This window comes from Octopus bimaculoides, chromosome 1 (genome assembly GCF_046866305.1).
Source record: "Octopus bimaculoides isolate indiv1 chromosome 1, ASM4686630v1, whole genome shotgun sequence".
NCBI lineage: Eukaryota > Metazoa > Mollusca > Cephalopoda > Octopoda > Octopodidae > Octopus > Octopus bimaculoides.
Genome location: NC_142928.1, coordinates 87,776,563 through 87,792,910, shown reverse-complemented (window position 1 = coordinate 87,792,910; position 16,348 = coordinate 87,776,563). Strand labels below are relative to the sequence as shown.

General features: G+C 32.5%; 1 protein-coding gene across 1 annotated transcript in view; it reads left to right on the top strand.

Moving 5' to 3' along the window:
• Positions 1-16,108, top strand: part of LOC106870660 (ATP-dependent translocase ABCB1) — a 112,667-nt gene extending 96,559 nt beyond the window's left edge. Inside the window, exons 24-27 of the mRNA XM_089353464.1 lie at positions 1,414-1,611; positions 4,676-4,882; positions 13,186-13,332; positions 15,722-16,108. Of these exons, the coding sequence (XP_089209590.1) occupies positions 1,414-1,611; positions 4,676-4,882; positions 13,186-13,332; positions 15,722-15,916 (747 nt within the window). The 3' untranslated portion in view covers positions 15,917-16,108. The remainder of the gene's footprint in view (positions 1-1,413; positions 1,612-4,675; positions 4,883-13,185; positions 13,333-15,721) is intronic.
• The last annotated feature ends 240 nt before the right edge of the window (positions 16,109-16,348 follow it).

Below are 16,348 nucleotides of genomic sequence, written 5' to 3'. Positions count from 1 at the left end.
CTCCAGTTCACTCAGCTGTAGAAATGAGTTGCAACATCACTGGTGCCAAGCTGTATCGGCTTTTGCCTTTTCCTTGGATAACACTGGGGGCATGGAGAGGTGACACTGGTATGATGGCTGACTGCTGGTCTTCCATAAACAATCTTGGTCAGAGTTGTGCTTTGGAGGGCAACTTTCTAGGTGCAATCCCTTAGTCATTCATGACCGAAGGGGGACAAATGTATAAATATGCACATGCTTATACATGTATACACACATATATCCATATATTATTTATATATGCACATACAGAACTGGAAATAAGTTTTTCTGAAGTGTTTGTTATTACAGTGTATTGCATGTTGGTTTTTTTGTATTATATCTTACAATGTATGCTTTTGTTTTTAGTGGAGACAAAAACTTGTTTTGCTGTCAACTAAAGATTTTTATTTGAGTTTTGTTTAGTTATATAATTTACTGTGATACAACATTTCTTTGCTGTAGATACATAGTTAGCAGTCAAGAATATATAGTACTTGTATGACCAATATAAACATCATAACATTTGCAGTTTTTATATCTGAATCTAGTTTGATTTTTATTGTCGTTAAACCTCAGATCAGCTCTCAAAGGTGTTCCTGTAGGGATCATCTCATCTTTTTCCCACGCATAGTGCGGCTATGACCACTCTATCTAATAAAAATGAATTGATGAGATTTGGTTGCTGTTTTTAAACAAATCCTTACATGGATCCTGTAAATTTCAATGACCATCTGAAGTTTATTCATCATTCATTGCTGATAAGGCAACATTAAGTTTCTTTGCTTTTACAATGTATTATTAATGCTAGTTTACATACCTGTACCAACCTGTAATAACAGAGTAGAAGATCAAGGTCACTGATACAAACCAAACTAATATTGATTGATTGACAAATGATGAAATATTAATGATTTTAGTTTGTCAGTGGTTCATCAGCTGATCATTATATCGACTAACAACTTTTTATCACGGAATATGTATAACATACATAACTGTCCATGTATGCAGTATGTGTTATATAGACATAATATTAGTAGAATGGTAGTCAATAAACATGGGAAATGAGACTTTAGCGAATGAAAGCCATTAACAACCAAAGATTTTGCAAGTAAATATTAATGTTTTGTTTTTGTTTTTATGAATTGTTAGATATTGGCCGCTTAAATTAATTCAGGAACTTTGGAAAATATCTTATGGACATTTTCAAAATTTTTTTGACAAAAATAGATTATAACTGAGGTGGGCAGACACACTATGGTTTATATTATAGTGTTTTTGATACTTTTGGAAATACATTTCTTCCTGATGAATATAAAACAATATGATATATGTATATATGTGTGTGTGTGCGTGTGCCTGTATGTTATATTTTGTTTTCTACTTTTTTTAAAGGAAACATTTGAAAGTAATATTCAGTTTAAAGATGTTGAGTTTGAGTATCCAAACCGTACAAATGTAAAAGTTCTCCAGGGTTTGAACTTAGAAATCAACCAAGGGGAAACAGTGGCTCTTGTTGGAAAGAGTGGCTGTGGCAAAAGTACATGTATGCAGTTAATTGAAAAGTTTTACAATCCAAGTAAAGGTGGAGTGGTATGTATATTTTGTTTATGCATGTATTTATCTCTTCTTACCATATCTTTATATTCAATCTGTAAAGAAGATTAATATCAATGTTAAGCTAAAGTAAAACTGTAGACATTTTATTTATTAAATTATTTATTAAATTGATATTTATTAAATATTTATTAAATTACTAGTCTAACAATTGAAATGAATCATGCCCTTTACAATACCATATAGATAAAAACAGATATTTAGGCAACATATAATATTTCCTCAACTGTTTTCATCTGCTACTAAATATGCCAGGAATGTATTTAATATGTAAAATTAGTATATTCAATAGTGTTACACTGTTATACTTAGAAGCTATATAAGCAATGAGTTCCTGAATGGTTAATGGGTTGGATGTGGTCCTGAAATATGCATATGTACCCATTAACTATTTTTCCATCTTCAATCGCATTGTTTACATTAGACATATTCAGATACAAAATGTCGTAACAAATCAGTACTGGCTATAATTTCTATAGAGATAACCTTAAAAAGTGATATATATATATATATATATATATATATATATATATATATATATATACATATATATATTGGGTCATTCGATAAATAATGCAGTTTTTTTATATTTCAAAATTAAGATAAACAAAATTTTTTTTTTGATCTAAAATATACTCTCCTCCATTTTCTACAATGCTCTTCCATCTATCTGGAAGACTTGCATGACCCCTCTTCCAAAATTCATTTGTCTTTGATGAAAAATAATCCTCCAGTACTGTTCTGACCTTGTCTACAGAATTGATATTTTTTCTGTTCATATGATCTTGAAGACTGCAGAATAAATGATAATCAGATGGGGCAATACTCCAGCCTTTGGAATGTCATCCTCACTGTATGTGGCTGAGCATTTTCCTGATGGAAGAACACCTTTCGTCTTGGAACCAAAGATGGTCAGTTTTCTTCTAGTGCTGACTTAAGCCACTCAAGTTGTTTGCAGTAGCTCTCTTTTGTTATCATTTGGTTTAGGTTTAAAAGTTCAAAGTGGACTAAGACTAAACCTTTCATATCCCACCAAACAGATAACAACACTTTACGTGGGTGAAGACCTTCTTTAGCCTGGGGTGTCGGTGTTTCTTCTTTCCCTACCCATTGTCTTTGGCACTTGACATTTTTATAGAGAATCCATTTCTCATCACCCATTACTATTCGGTCTAAAAAAGGTTCATTAGTGAGATATGTCAGCAAAGAAGATCACACATTCACTCTCTGTGTGCGATCAGACTCAGAAAGTTTGTGAGGAACCCATTCACCCAATTTGCTGACTTTTCTGATGGCATGCAGGTGTTGATGAATGGCTGAATGACCAAATCCAAGCTTTCTGCTAGTTCCTCAACAACAACTACGATGGGATTTTGTTCCACCAGGGTTTGCAGGATGTCCTCATTGAGCTCTACAAATCTTCCAGCATGAGGCTCATCTTCTAGACTGTAGTTTCTGGCTCAGTATTTCTGGAACTACTATTGACACTGGCTTATGTTTATTATCTTATCCCCATATACTGCATTAATATTCCTTGCACTTCCTGTTGCGTTGTTGCCTTTATTGAACTTGTAGAGCAAAATATGCCAAATATACTCCTTTGTCACTTTCTTTATAGCTTTGAAAAAATAACTGTTAAAATTGAATGGCACTCTTCAAAACTTGCACTAAGAATAAATGCAAGGTAAAATTACTAACTGCTTTTATAGCAGGATGATGCAGGTAGATTATCCCGTCCTCCTCTGACTCTTAGTTCATGCAATTGAAAAAAACTGCATTATTTATGGGATGACCCAATATATAAATGTTTTAAACACAATACATCCATAAGAGATATCACCTATGGACAAATACCTTAATGCATTTCCATTTCCTGATGTATCTACATAATGTGTGATGCACAATGGCTGTCTTATATTTTATAATTGATAAAATAGCTATAAAAATTTGAATTTACTGTATTCTGACCAAACTTATGAAGGAACTAGTGTATATATAGTTTACCTTAACATTAGGAAGATGCTAATTTAAGAATTGTTTACTTTGCAAATAAGGATGAGTTTAAGTGCAATTTTTTAAGCAAATGACATGAAATTTCAAGAATTTGGCATTTAATTATCTAAAAGTGTGGAAGAGGATTTTACATAAGCTGAGAACTTTGCATTGATTGTGAGGTAATGCTGTTTATAATTATGTAATTCTTTTCCCAATCATTAATATTTATAAGTTTGGTAGTTATTTCAAGCTTCTAAATCGATACATGGTTGAGTGAATAATTTCCTCCTGGTTTGTATGCTGGTCTATCATAAGGGAATTGAGGTCAGCACAGTGAGTCAAGAAAATATTATTAATTTCTGTGCTGATGCTGATTATATCGATGAATTATACTACCGGCTACACATACTTAGAGTTGGATGAGCAAATGATGAACCTTTATGTAGTTACTCAACATTTTAAAAATAGCAGCCAAGTCTCTTCCTTAAGCCTAGTACTTATTCTATCAGTCTCTTTTGCTAAACCACTGTTACAGGGACATAAACACACCAACACCAGTTGTTAAGTGGTGGTAGGGGACAGACACAGACCCAGAGACACACACAGCCACACACAAACAATTACACAAACACACATACACACACACACATAATGGGCTTCTTTCAGTTTCCATGTACCAAATCCACTCAAAAGGATTTGGTCATCCCAAAGCTATAGTAGAAGACACTTACCCAAGATGCCATGCAGTGGGACTGACTCCAGAACCATACGGTGGGAAGCAAGCTTCTTACATACAGCCACACCTTATATACTTAATAAATCTTCAGTTGGCACAGATAATATATAATTATTCAAACTTTTTAATATCTAGAATTATTGGGTACAATATTATAGTAAGTTAGTAAATTAGTTTTGAGTAAATGTTCTGTGATTATTGGCAATTGGATTAAATTTTACTAATTTTTTTCTTCAGGGATATCTTAAATTCTAAGGGAGTTATATTCAAAAGATTTTACTCTAACAAATCATTTTACTATCATTTCAGTTTCTAGACAGCATAAATCTAAAGGAACTGAATACTTCATGGCTTCGTCAACAGATTGCCATTGTCTCTCAAGAACCAGTTCTATTTTCCTGCTCAATTGAAGAAAATATTGCTTATGGAGATTTGTCACGAAGTGTGACATTTGATGAAATTACCAATGCTGCTCAACAAGCAAACATTCACTCATTTGTACAGTCTCTACCTGAGGTAAGTGTATTTGCTTATTTTATTACTATAATGAGGATTATAGTAATGATTATTGGATCTTAACCCTTTAGCATTCAGATTACTCTGTTGGTTGCAACAACAAGGTTTCAGTTGATCTGATCAATGGGACAGCCTGCTTGTGAAATTAATGTGCAAGTGGCTGAGCACTCTGCAAATATGTGTGTCCTTAACGTATTTCTCAGGGAGATTCAGCATGACACAGAATGTGACAAGACTGGTCCTTTGAATTACAGATACAACTCATTTTTGCCAGCTGGGTGAACTGGAGCAATGTGAAATAAAGTATCTTGTTCAAGGACATAACACGCTGCTGGGAATTGAACTTATGACCCTACGATCGCGAGCCAATTACCCTAACCACTAAGCCATGCGCCTTCACTCTGTCAGATGTAATGCTTATTTATTCCCATTCTTTTGAATTAATCATATATTATCTCACAACTTAAAGATGTTGATGATGTTATTGTTTATCTTTAGAATGATATTATAAGGTAGGTGTGGGAGGTAAGGTTTGGCCAGTTTGAACTTAGAATAGGTAGAATATTTGCGCCAGTTTATTATGGCCAGTTTAAATGCTAAAGGGTTCAATTAGCCATCCATTGCTTCTTTTAATCTACATTGTCAAAGGGTTAGTTTTGTAGGATTTTATCTTTCTACTAAACTTTCATTGCTTTAAGCTCTTTTAGATAAAGTGGGTTTTATATCCCTTAATTCTGATTCCTTCATAATCAAGATTTTATCCATACTTCAATGTTCAGTAGCATCATATCTTTTGATTTTCATTTAATAGAACATCATTCACTTTTTATTTTCTTTGGTGCAGTTTAAATTTACAATTTTTCATTGTTGTATAATAAAATTCTAATTGTTATTACCTGATCTTGTTTAGAGTCTGATTACTCTACTCTATCAAAACTGTTCTGTAACTTAAAGGTTGAAATGAGTTATGATTATAAGCCTTCCATCATTTTAAAATTTCACTGATAATTTGTTATGAAAAATAGAGGAACTATCATCCAGACTTCACATGTAAAGGGTTTACTTGGCAATTCTTCAATGGTATGTTTATAATATGCTTCAATTAATAGTTTGTCTAATGGTGAAGAGTATGATTTTTTTTATCCATTACACACCTTCATTATTTCCTTATCTTGAGCCTGGTGTAGCCATCTGGTTCACCAGTCCTCAGTCAAATCGTCCAACCCATGCTAGCATGGAAAGCGGACGTTAAACGATGATGATGATGATGATGAGCCAGCAGAACTGTTGGCACACTTGACAAAATGTTTAGCAACATTTCATCTGTCTTTATGTTCTGAGTTCAAATTCCTATGAGATTGACTTTGCCTTTCATCCTTTCAGGGTCAATGTAATAACTACCAGTTAAGTACCAAGGTAGATGTAATCAACTTACCCTCCCCCCAGAACAACTGGCCCTGTGCCAAAATTTCCTTATTTGCTTTTCTTTTATATTTGGAGAATTTTATGATTCCTTCATTGTTATTGTCTTTTGAGCAAGTCATACACATGGAAGTATTTAGATATTTTTGTCTTTTCAATCATTATCTGAACAGTTCTCTCTTATATCCTAATCTCTCTATATATTAACATATCTAGTTTTGTTGTTCACAACTGTGGGGGTTGTTGCACAATTTACCAACTGTTGAAGCCTTCATTTCTTTATATTATTAACCAGTGGAGATAGCTATCCACTGTCATATCTTTTGATATATTCTGAAATGGTGAGTGTACAGCATTCAGTGAAGATGTAACCAACAGTCACATCAAATAGCCTACATATGCAGAATTCAGTATATATTACTGAATTACTCTTCAGTATATATTACTGGCTGTCTTGTTGGGAGGTACTGCATTAAACAGCAAATGTCAAGCTTTTAATCATTTCTTTTAGTTGAAAACCCTGAAGTCAGATAAAGTTCTGTTGTTTGTCGTCTTTTATCTTTTATTTGTTTCAGTTTTGCTGGGGCACTACCTTGAAGGGTTTAGTTGAACAAATTAACCTCAGAAGCCTATTATATATGTATGTGTATATATGTATGTGTGTGTCTGTGTTTATCCCCCATCACCACTTGACAATCCATGTTGGTGTGTTTACACCCCCATAACTTACTGGTTCAGCATTAAAAAAAACCCCGTTAGAATGAGTATTAGGCTTAAAAAATAAGCACTGGGGTTGATTCATTCGACTAAAAATTCAAGGTGGTGCCCCTACCATGACCACAGTCTAATGACTGAAACAAGTAAAAGTTATATATATATATATATATATATTTACTCTATACGCATACACATATAATGGGCTTCCACACAGTTTATATCTACCAAATTCACTCATAAGGCATTGATCAGACTAGGGTTATACTAGAAGATACTTGCCCAAGATGCCAAACAGTAGGACTGAACCTCAAACCACATGGTTGCAAAGCTAGCTTCTTAACCACACAACCATGCATGTTTTTCTAATTGTTTTAGGAATTGAACATGGAGTGGGTTTTTAATGCTCATCCATTTATTTTTCTTTGCAGTTTCTTCTTAGTATTTCAATTTCATCTCTAGTTCTTTTGATGTCATAATTACGTGTGCGTCTTTTAGTATTTATATGTAAAGTTGTTTAGTAAAAGCACCTATTTCTTTTTATTATTTTTTGTGCTGCTTTGTGAACATAACATTTATCATCTTGCCATATTATGCAGCCGTGTAAGAGAGTATCTTGAATATTTCAGGTGTCAAGTTTAATTTTAAAGACATTATAAACCATCTCTAGTTGTACAAGTTATGTTTCCATATTCTATTTAGAGATATATATGCAGTATGTATGTTATGTTTATGCAAAGTAGTCTGAATTGATAATAGTTTCTATGTTTTTATATCTAGTTTTGCTTTATCTATTGTAATTTCCAAATTATCGATTTGAAATTATAGTTTACTACAAGGTAATGTCTATTGCTTCTGTCTTATGTTTCTAAGTTCTCTCTGTATAACACTGTGTAACAATTTTTGTCCTTGGGTAGCAACTCTTATTTCCTATTTGCTTACCCCTAGAAAGTATGAAAAATTGTTAATTTTTCCTTCAAACTTCATTGTTGTTACATTTCTTCAAACCCCAAAGAATTCCTCTCAACACATGGCTATGATGCTCACCTACTACTCCTGCTCATGATCAGAGATGCCCATATTGTCAGCTACTGAGGGACGTGCTCAAGTTGATAAAGCCAAGCAATTGACAAGCAAATCTGTGGTATTGAGCAGAATATTTGCTATAATGATATTTCTGCTTCAGTAATTCAATACTGAATCTATCTGAAATGTGATGGAAAATAGGTCAGTGTCAAAACACTAATGTCCAGATCACAAAAGCAAAGTCTGAAGGGAATAGTAGTCATTTCCTTTGATTTCTAGATAGTAGCAAATAGGAAATAACACTAACTGACCAAAGACACAAAAAAAATGTAATTATATTAGTGTGTGGAGGCGTGTAGCCTAGTGGTTAGGGTATCAACACCATGACTGTAAGATTGTGGTTTCGATTCCTGGATCGGGCGACGTGTTGTGTTCTTGAGCAAAACACTTCATTTCGCATTGCCCCAGTCCACTCAGCTGGCAAAAATGAGTAACACTGCGATGGATTGGTGTCCCGTCCAGCTGGGGAACACATACGCCATTGAAACTGGGAAACCGCGCCCATGAGCCTGGCTAGGCTTTAAAAGGGCGCATTTACTTATATTTTTATATTAGTGTACTGAATGTTTCATTCAAATGAACACCTTAATTTTGGTTTGATCCCAAGAGAAAAGGTATTTATATACTTCACCTGTACCTAATTTGTTTGCAGCTTGCTTCATTTCACTGTCACTAACTTGATCAGCCTATCTCTACTGAATTTGCTTCCAGTAAAGTTGTTTACCCCATATCACAGGTTTGGTCTGTACCTCCCAGTAGTTTATTCTATAAAAGCAGCTAGTTTTGCTCTATGTTATAAATCTTATCTCTTTCTCTCTATTGTCATAAATGTCACTCAATACTTCTCTGAACCTATGACCAAAGAAAGACTCTTTCAACTCACAGGTCTTCTTGCAAATCGTATTTTGTCCCTGATTCAGAGTAACTCTTATTTTGAAGTTGCTAACCACTAATTTATGATGGAAGGTACATTATTTACGTGGGAAAGACTGAGAGACCTAGCATTTAGAATCATCTCCCTATCTGTTTACCAGTGATAATAAAATCCATTTGGCTTGTGTGCTCACTTGATTGGTAAGTGATTTCCAGAAGATTGTGTTGCCAATTGTGAGATCATTTACATTAGAGAATTCCAGGAATCTTGATCCCTTTTCATTTCTTGTGTTGAAGCTACACCGTTATGGTTTTGTTTGATATGTCCATTAGAGTCACCGTTTGTGCTAATGAAGTTGTTGTCGTCAGTTACTGAAATAGTCTGTAGAAGGGCCTCATTAAAACAAACCTGTTTATCTGCTAGTCCTTAATATAATTCATATGCAGAAGTAACTACCATACCTGTTTTGCTTGTGGCTGTTCTTGTTTAATAATTCTGTCACATACCTTATCTGTCCTTGTTTCTGAAAATAGAATGCCAACTCCAATCCCACTTCATTCGTTCTCTGTGGTTTTTTTTTCTGACTTTTAATAAATGAGAAGAACACTCTATGGCTTCTCTCTTCTTTTTAAAGAAATAATATAAACATTTTGTATAAACACTGTCACATGATATTCTCTAATGAAAAAATTATTGAATGCATTGAGAGAACATCGAATTTAGATACTTATTTGTATAACAGAAAATAGAAAAGAGAAGAGTATTAGACACATTGATTTGCATTAATGCTTCCAACAATATTTTTTTAAAATTCTTTTATCTTCTATAGCAACAACAATGGCATCAATATCCTCTTATTTTCTAACTTTGTGAGACTAGATACATATGTGTGGTGAGACTTATACATATATGTGTGCGTGTGTATGTGCGCATGCACACACACACACACACACACACACACACACACACACACACACACACACACACACACACTCACACAAGTGAGCAAATGAAAGTAGCATTAAACACATTTATTTTGTTGGAGTTGCATTTAATAACAGATGTTTAGAGATGGAATAGAGAGTTTAACAGAAATTCAGATTCCAGTTGTTTAGGCCTAAACAAACAATTGACAAGGTGGATATGTGTTGCATGCCCATCGAACTTTAGGCAATACAAAGCTGAGTCCAACTGTTATTAAATATAGTATAATATAATATAATATAATATCCCTCGCTTTCTCTCTCTCTCTCTTTCTCTCTCTCTCACTTTCTCTCTCTCTCTTTCTCTCTCTCTCACTCTTTCTCTCTCTTTCTCTCTCTCTCACTCTTTCTCTCTCTCTCTCTCTCTTTTTCTCTCTCTCTCTCTCTTTCTCCCCCCTCTCTCTCTTTCTCTCTCTCTCTATATATATATATGTACATAATTGTGTATATGTATATATGTATATATGTATATATATATATATATATATATATATATATATATATATATACATGTGCATATATGTGTATATATGCGTATATGTATATATGTGCATATGTATATTTGAAGGTTTGGAGGTGATGTACAGAAATTATATAGAAAAAAAAAATAATTAAGGTACTCAGAAACCTGGATGTTTGTGCATTTACAGACTTTTATTAATGTCACATATTAAATGAAGCGCTTTTCACCTAGTCGTGTAGGTTTTTCAAATTGTTTTTTCATATGTGCATATGTATATATATGTGCATATGTATATATATATTTGTACATGTATATATATACGTGTGTATGTTTATATATAAATGTGTGTGTGTGTATATATATATATATATATATATATATATATATATATATATATATATATATATGTAAGTAAAAGTAAATACAAAAAAAGGGTTTTGTATGATCGTGTATAGAGGAATATATTATTTTATTTAAAAGAGTTCCAGCTCTGTCTGTTTTTTATGTTTTATTTATATTCTTGTAAAATTAATGTGGGATATAGAATATGGAATATATAATATATAATATAAAAATGGATGGTACAATGAAATGAAGTATTGAATGTCTTATTGAATATATGGAATATGTCTTACTGAATATATGAAATATTGAGTGTTCAATATAAAGGATTAAATATATAAAGGCGAATACGTATTTTCAATACCTTGTGGTATTCATCATGGCCAGTATCTGACAGACTGTATACGCACACACACACACACACACACACATATATATACATGTGTAGATATATCAGGGTTATTCAAAAAGAAAGAGATTTCAAATTTATTTTTAAAACAAACAGTAACAGACACAAACACATTCTACATATTTCTTGATAAGGGAAGGTTTAAAGTTTATAGCTGCACATAATCAATTGAATTAAGCCTTAAATAAAATATCTTAATTTTGTTTTAATGTTTCATTTTGTTCATTTTATTCATAGTTGTATAATTTTCATTTGTGTAATCCCTTAGAAAATGGCGACGCCACAAGAAGAGTTTTTTTTGTGTGCTGCAGTTTGAGAAGTACGAATCGATTGTGCAAGTGCAATGTGAATTTCACTGCCAATTCAATAAAAAGCCACCTCATCACAAGCAAATTTATGAAAGGCATAAAAATTTCACAGAAAAAGGTTTTGATGTTTCGATGTTTGTTGAGCAACACATGGTGCTCATGTTGAGTGCATACTACCTCAAAATAAACTTTAAACCTTCCCCTATCAAGAAATATGTAGAATGTGTTTGTGTCTCTTACTGTTTGTTTTTAAAAATAAATTAAAAACCTGGTCTTTCTTTTTGAATAACCCTGTATATGTATATATAAATATGCATATATATATATATATATATATATATATATATATATATATATATATATATATATATATATATATGTGAGAAAGTTGGTATGTGAAAGCACGTGGTTGGATGTATAAAAGATAAACAAGAGTGAAAAAAACTACAGAAGGCTTGTGTGGAGCGAAGACATGTTACGATACAGGTAGAGAAATTTGAAAAGAAAACACGAAACTGGTTATTTCTCCAAATACAATGTTTCTATACCCAAAATTTTATAACATTTTTCTGACATAACAATTTAAATATATACTTTAACCATGTAACACAAGCCTTCTGTAGTTTTTTCACTCTTGTTTATCTTTTATATATATATATTCATACATAACACATGACCATACCAATGCACACATCTCTCTTGCACACCACATCCAATGCTTCTTATGTCCAACATTTCTCTCAGGGCGCTTACACTCTGTCGTATGTGCACACTGACATTACACATCCAGCAGATCATACTAGCTTCATTTCTTTTGAGCCTACACATGTCTTCAGCAGTCACGGCCCATGTTTCACTACCGTGAAGCATGGCAGTTTGCACACATGCATCATACAATCTACCTTTCACTCTGAGTGAGAGGCCCTTTGTCACCAGTAGGGGTAGAAGCTTTCTGAACTTTGCCCCAGTTATTCTTATTCTAGTGGTAACACTCTCTGAGCATCCACCCCCCACTACAGACTTGGTCACCTAGGTAGCAGAAGCTATCAACTACTTCTAGTTTCTTCCCCTGGCATGTGATGGAATCTGTTTTCTGAGCATCTGTGATGTTTATTGCCCTGTGCATCTGCTGCACACGAGAGCTATCTTTCTGGTTAATCTCCTTTTGATGTTGCTGCACCTCTTATGTGTCCATAGCTTACACTGGGTACATCTTATGGAGATATCTACATACATATATATATATATATATATATATATATATATATATTTATTGTCATTATAATGCCCACATTTCAATGTTTGCAAGGGTCAAATGGAGTTCATTAAAGTAGATTTTCTACAGCTGGATGCCCTTTCTGTCAACAAATGTTACATGTTTCCAAACATTGTCCCCAAGGCCAGTTATGTTTCTGTAGAATATTGGAAATAAAGACAGTACTTTTATAGCAATGACACCCAGTTACAACTATCATGTTAGGTCATATGTTCATTGTAAACAATGGACAGTTTACATGAAATATTTCCAAATAGCGGGGAATAATCATATAGAGGAAGGAAATGTTGATCCAATTTATTAAATGCCTGAATAAAAAAAACATGATTAATAATGATGAGTCAATGGAGATAGTTTTTTTTTTGCTTTTAATATAATTTAATTAATTTTTTAATATTTATTTATTTTGTTTTTTTTCATTTTTAGGGTTATGCAACTAAAGCTGGAGGGAAAGGATCACAGCTAAGTGGTGGACAGAAACAGCGAATTGCTATTGCTCGTGCACTGATAAGAAATCCCAAAATATTGCTTTTGGACGAGGCAACATCAGCTCTTGATACTGAAAGTGAAAAGGTAATTAATCTAGTATATATAAATCACAGTATGTGTGTGTATAATGACTAACTTTCTTTTACTTGTTTCAGTCTCTCTCTCCTATTTGTTGATACCTTTGTTTACCTATCAATACGTTGTTTCACTTTAAGGATGCTTATTTACCCATCCATTATATTTCCACTGTTGTCCATTGTTTTAAATACATTTTAGCGTTGTCGTTCTAGCCTTTTCTAAACAATCACATATGATTTGTCCCAAAGAATCAACCTTTAAATAAGTGTTTTGCTTCCACTAGCGAAAACTATACATATCTTTCAGAAAGCTCCACACCAATTTAACTTTATGCAGCACTCGTGGTTAGTTTATGTGCAGGCTATGTGGGAAGACAGAATAAAGGGGCTTTTGTTAGCTTATCTTCCTGAAAAAATAGCTCCCTTTGCTGTTGAAAAGAATAAACTTGTAGAGGGGAAGTTTCAACGTCTTCCTCCAATTTCATTACACCTGACATGAAATTTCACTTTCATGTAAAACAATTATATTTTGTAGTCATTATCCGTAATCTACTCCCAAAACACTTCAGTAGCTCTACTTTGCATCACTTGCAAACTTATATGTTCTATGATCATTAACGTGCAACAACCTCCACAATAACCAGCCTTCAATTTGATTTTCCATTCTTAGGTTAATCGGAAACATAGATTGCCATGCTACTCATAAACCTTCTTGGTAGGTCAATTATTTGGCAAAAAAAAAAAAAAAAAATTATCAAAGCAACTTAAACTGTCTAAAGGATGGATGCATTTGTTGAGCACTGGGGTTGATGTAACCCACTAAGCCTCTTCTTCAAAACTGCTAGCCTTTTACCAAAATTTGAAACCAATTCACCTTTTGTTTGCTTTCAACAGTAGACATCATGCAATAAGTTCCTATTTGTTGCAAAGCTCTGCTTTAAAATTAGAATAAATGATATAACATACATTCTTCTATCTTTAGTATTTCATTTAATACACCCATACACTTTTCTGCTAATACCACATCACTGTATATAAAAAAAAACATGGATATTGAGCATTAAATCAATTTATATAGGAAATGGAAGACTGCTTCCAAAAATATAGTTCTACTACATAAAGTGATCTTGTAAGACAGATTCAAACCACCAAACTAAGGATGACATGTATATAACGCCACTACACTCCTCTGCTCTACTAACTGAGCTATAATGTTTTCAACAGGTAAAAGAAATATCTCTGACAGTTTTAGTATACCTGAAACAGCATTGTTGGATAATTTTAAATGTAAAGTTATATATATATATATATATATATATATATATATATATATATATATATATATACATATACATCTGTCTGTTTGTCTGTCTGTATTATGTACCCTGGCCAGCAATGTATAGTGCTCAAAAGAGGAAGGAACCGCATACATAATTAAATGGAAGAATCCTAAAATCCCGTTTGACTTGAGGACATTTCTAAAAACCAGAGAAAAGAAGTATTCAGTCAATGCCCTCACCTAAAACGTTTCCTACTACAAACTTGGAATTCCCTATTTGTTGAATAGGCCTGTTACAGCTCCTTAGAACGTCAACACAGCTGCAGCTGATGTAAGGGAGATAACCCCATCTTGCCTGCACCACAGACATTAATTTTTTATATATATTTTGTTTACAAACCAACTGACCATTACATATTTTTTCCTCTAGTTGTAGAGAGGTTCTGTACCTTCAGCCATTTGAGTATGACAAGTTACCTATACTGCTAAGTGCTTTATAGGTGTGAAACCAATGGTCACTGTATGACCGTACATAACTTTTGATTTCCTAAAAGATATATTAATACTCTAATGCTTTAGAGTGTGCTTCTTATTTGGATATATGAACTACTGACAATTTATATATATTTATACATACATACATACATACATATGTATGTATGTATATATATATATATATGTTTATATATATATATATATATACATATATATATATATATATATATATATATATATATATATATATATATATATATATATATATTGCTGTGTTTAGGGAGAGTCATTATGACATTCAGTGACACCTCACTCTTAGTCAATTGGTTACATATTCAACTAACTAATCGATTGTTTGTTTAATTTGGTTAACCAAATTAAACAATCAATTAGTAAGTTCTTATATCAAAAAGTTGTTATGCTAAATAATCCATTATATACATATATATATATATATATATATATATATATAATATCAATCTATTTATCTATATAGTTACATACTTGTAGGAAGAAAACTAATAAAATAAATTTATTTCTGAAATTAGTTATTTGTAAAGTATATTTATTTTGTTTATTGTTTTAACTCATTTTCATATCTTTATTTATTAATTCCTTGTAGGTTGTTCAAGAAGCTCTCGATAAAGCAAGAAGTGGTCGTACCTGTTTAGTTGTTGCCCACAGGCTCTCAACAATTAAGGATTCTGACAGAATTGCTGTAGTAGTTAATGGTAAAGTGCATGAAATTGGAACACATACTGAACTAGACAAAAAGAAAGATGTTTACTTTGATCTCTTAAACAATCAAAATCTCTAATTAAATTTTATTTGACGGCACATTTTATAAAACATTTTATAAATCATTTGATGCCACATTTTATAAAACATAAAATCACAATATTAGAAACATGAACAATTTCATCATTTTAATCTTTTTTTCTCCTTTTATAAATATTCACTGTACTGCTTATTTCTACATCTAATACAATAGTCACACTTGTTTTATATATTTCTGTGTTGCTTTTCTTGATAATAGAGATCTTTGAAGTAACTGGGATTTTTTTTATTTAGGTACAAAGAAAACAATTTTCAGGGGAAGAAATTATCAACTACCACTACATCCAATACTTCTTTTATCTTTTACTTCTTATAGTTATTAAACTGTGACCATGCTGGGACACTGACTTGAAGGACTTTGGTTGGACAAATTGAACTTCTTTCTTCTAAGCCTGGTACTTATTCTTTTTGC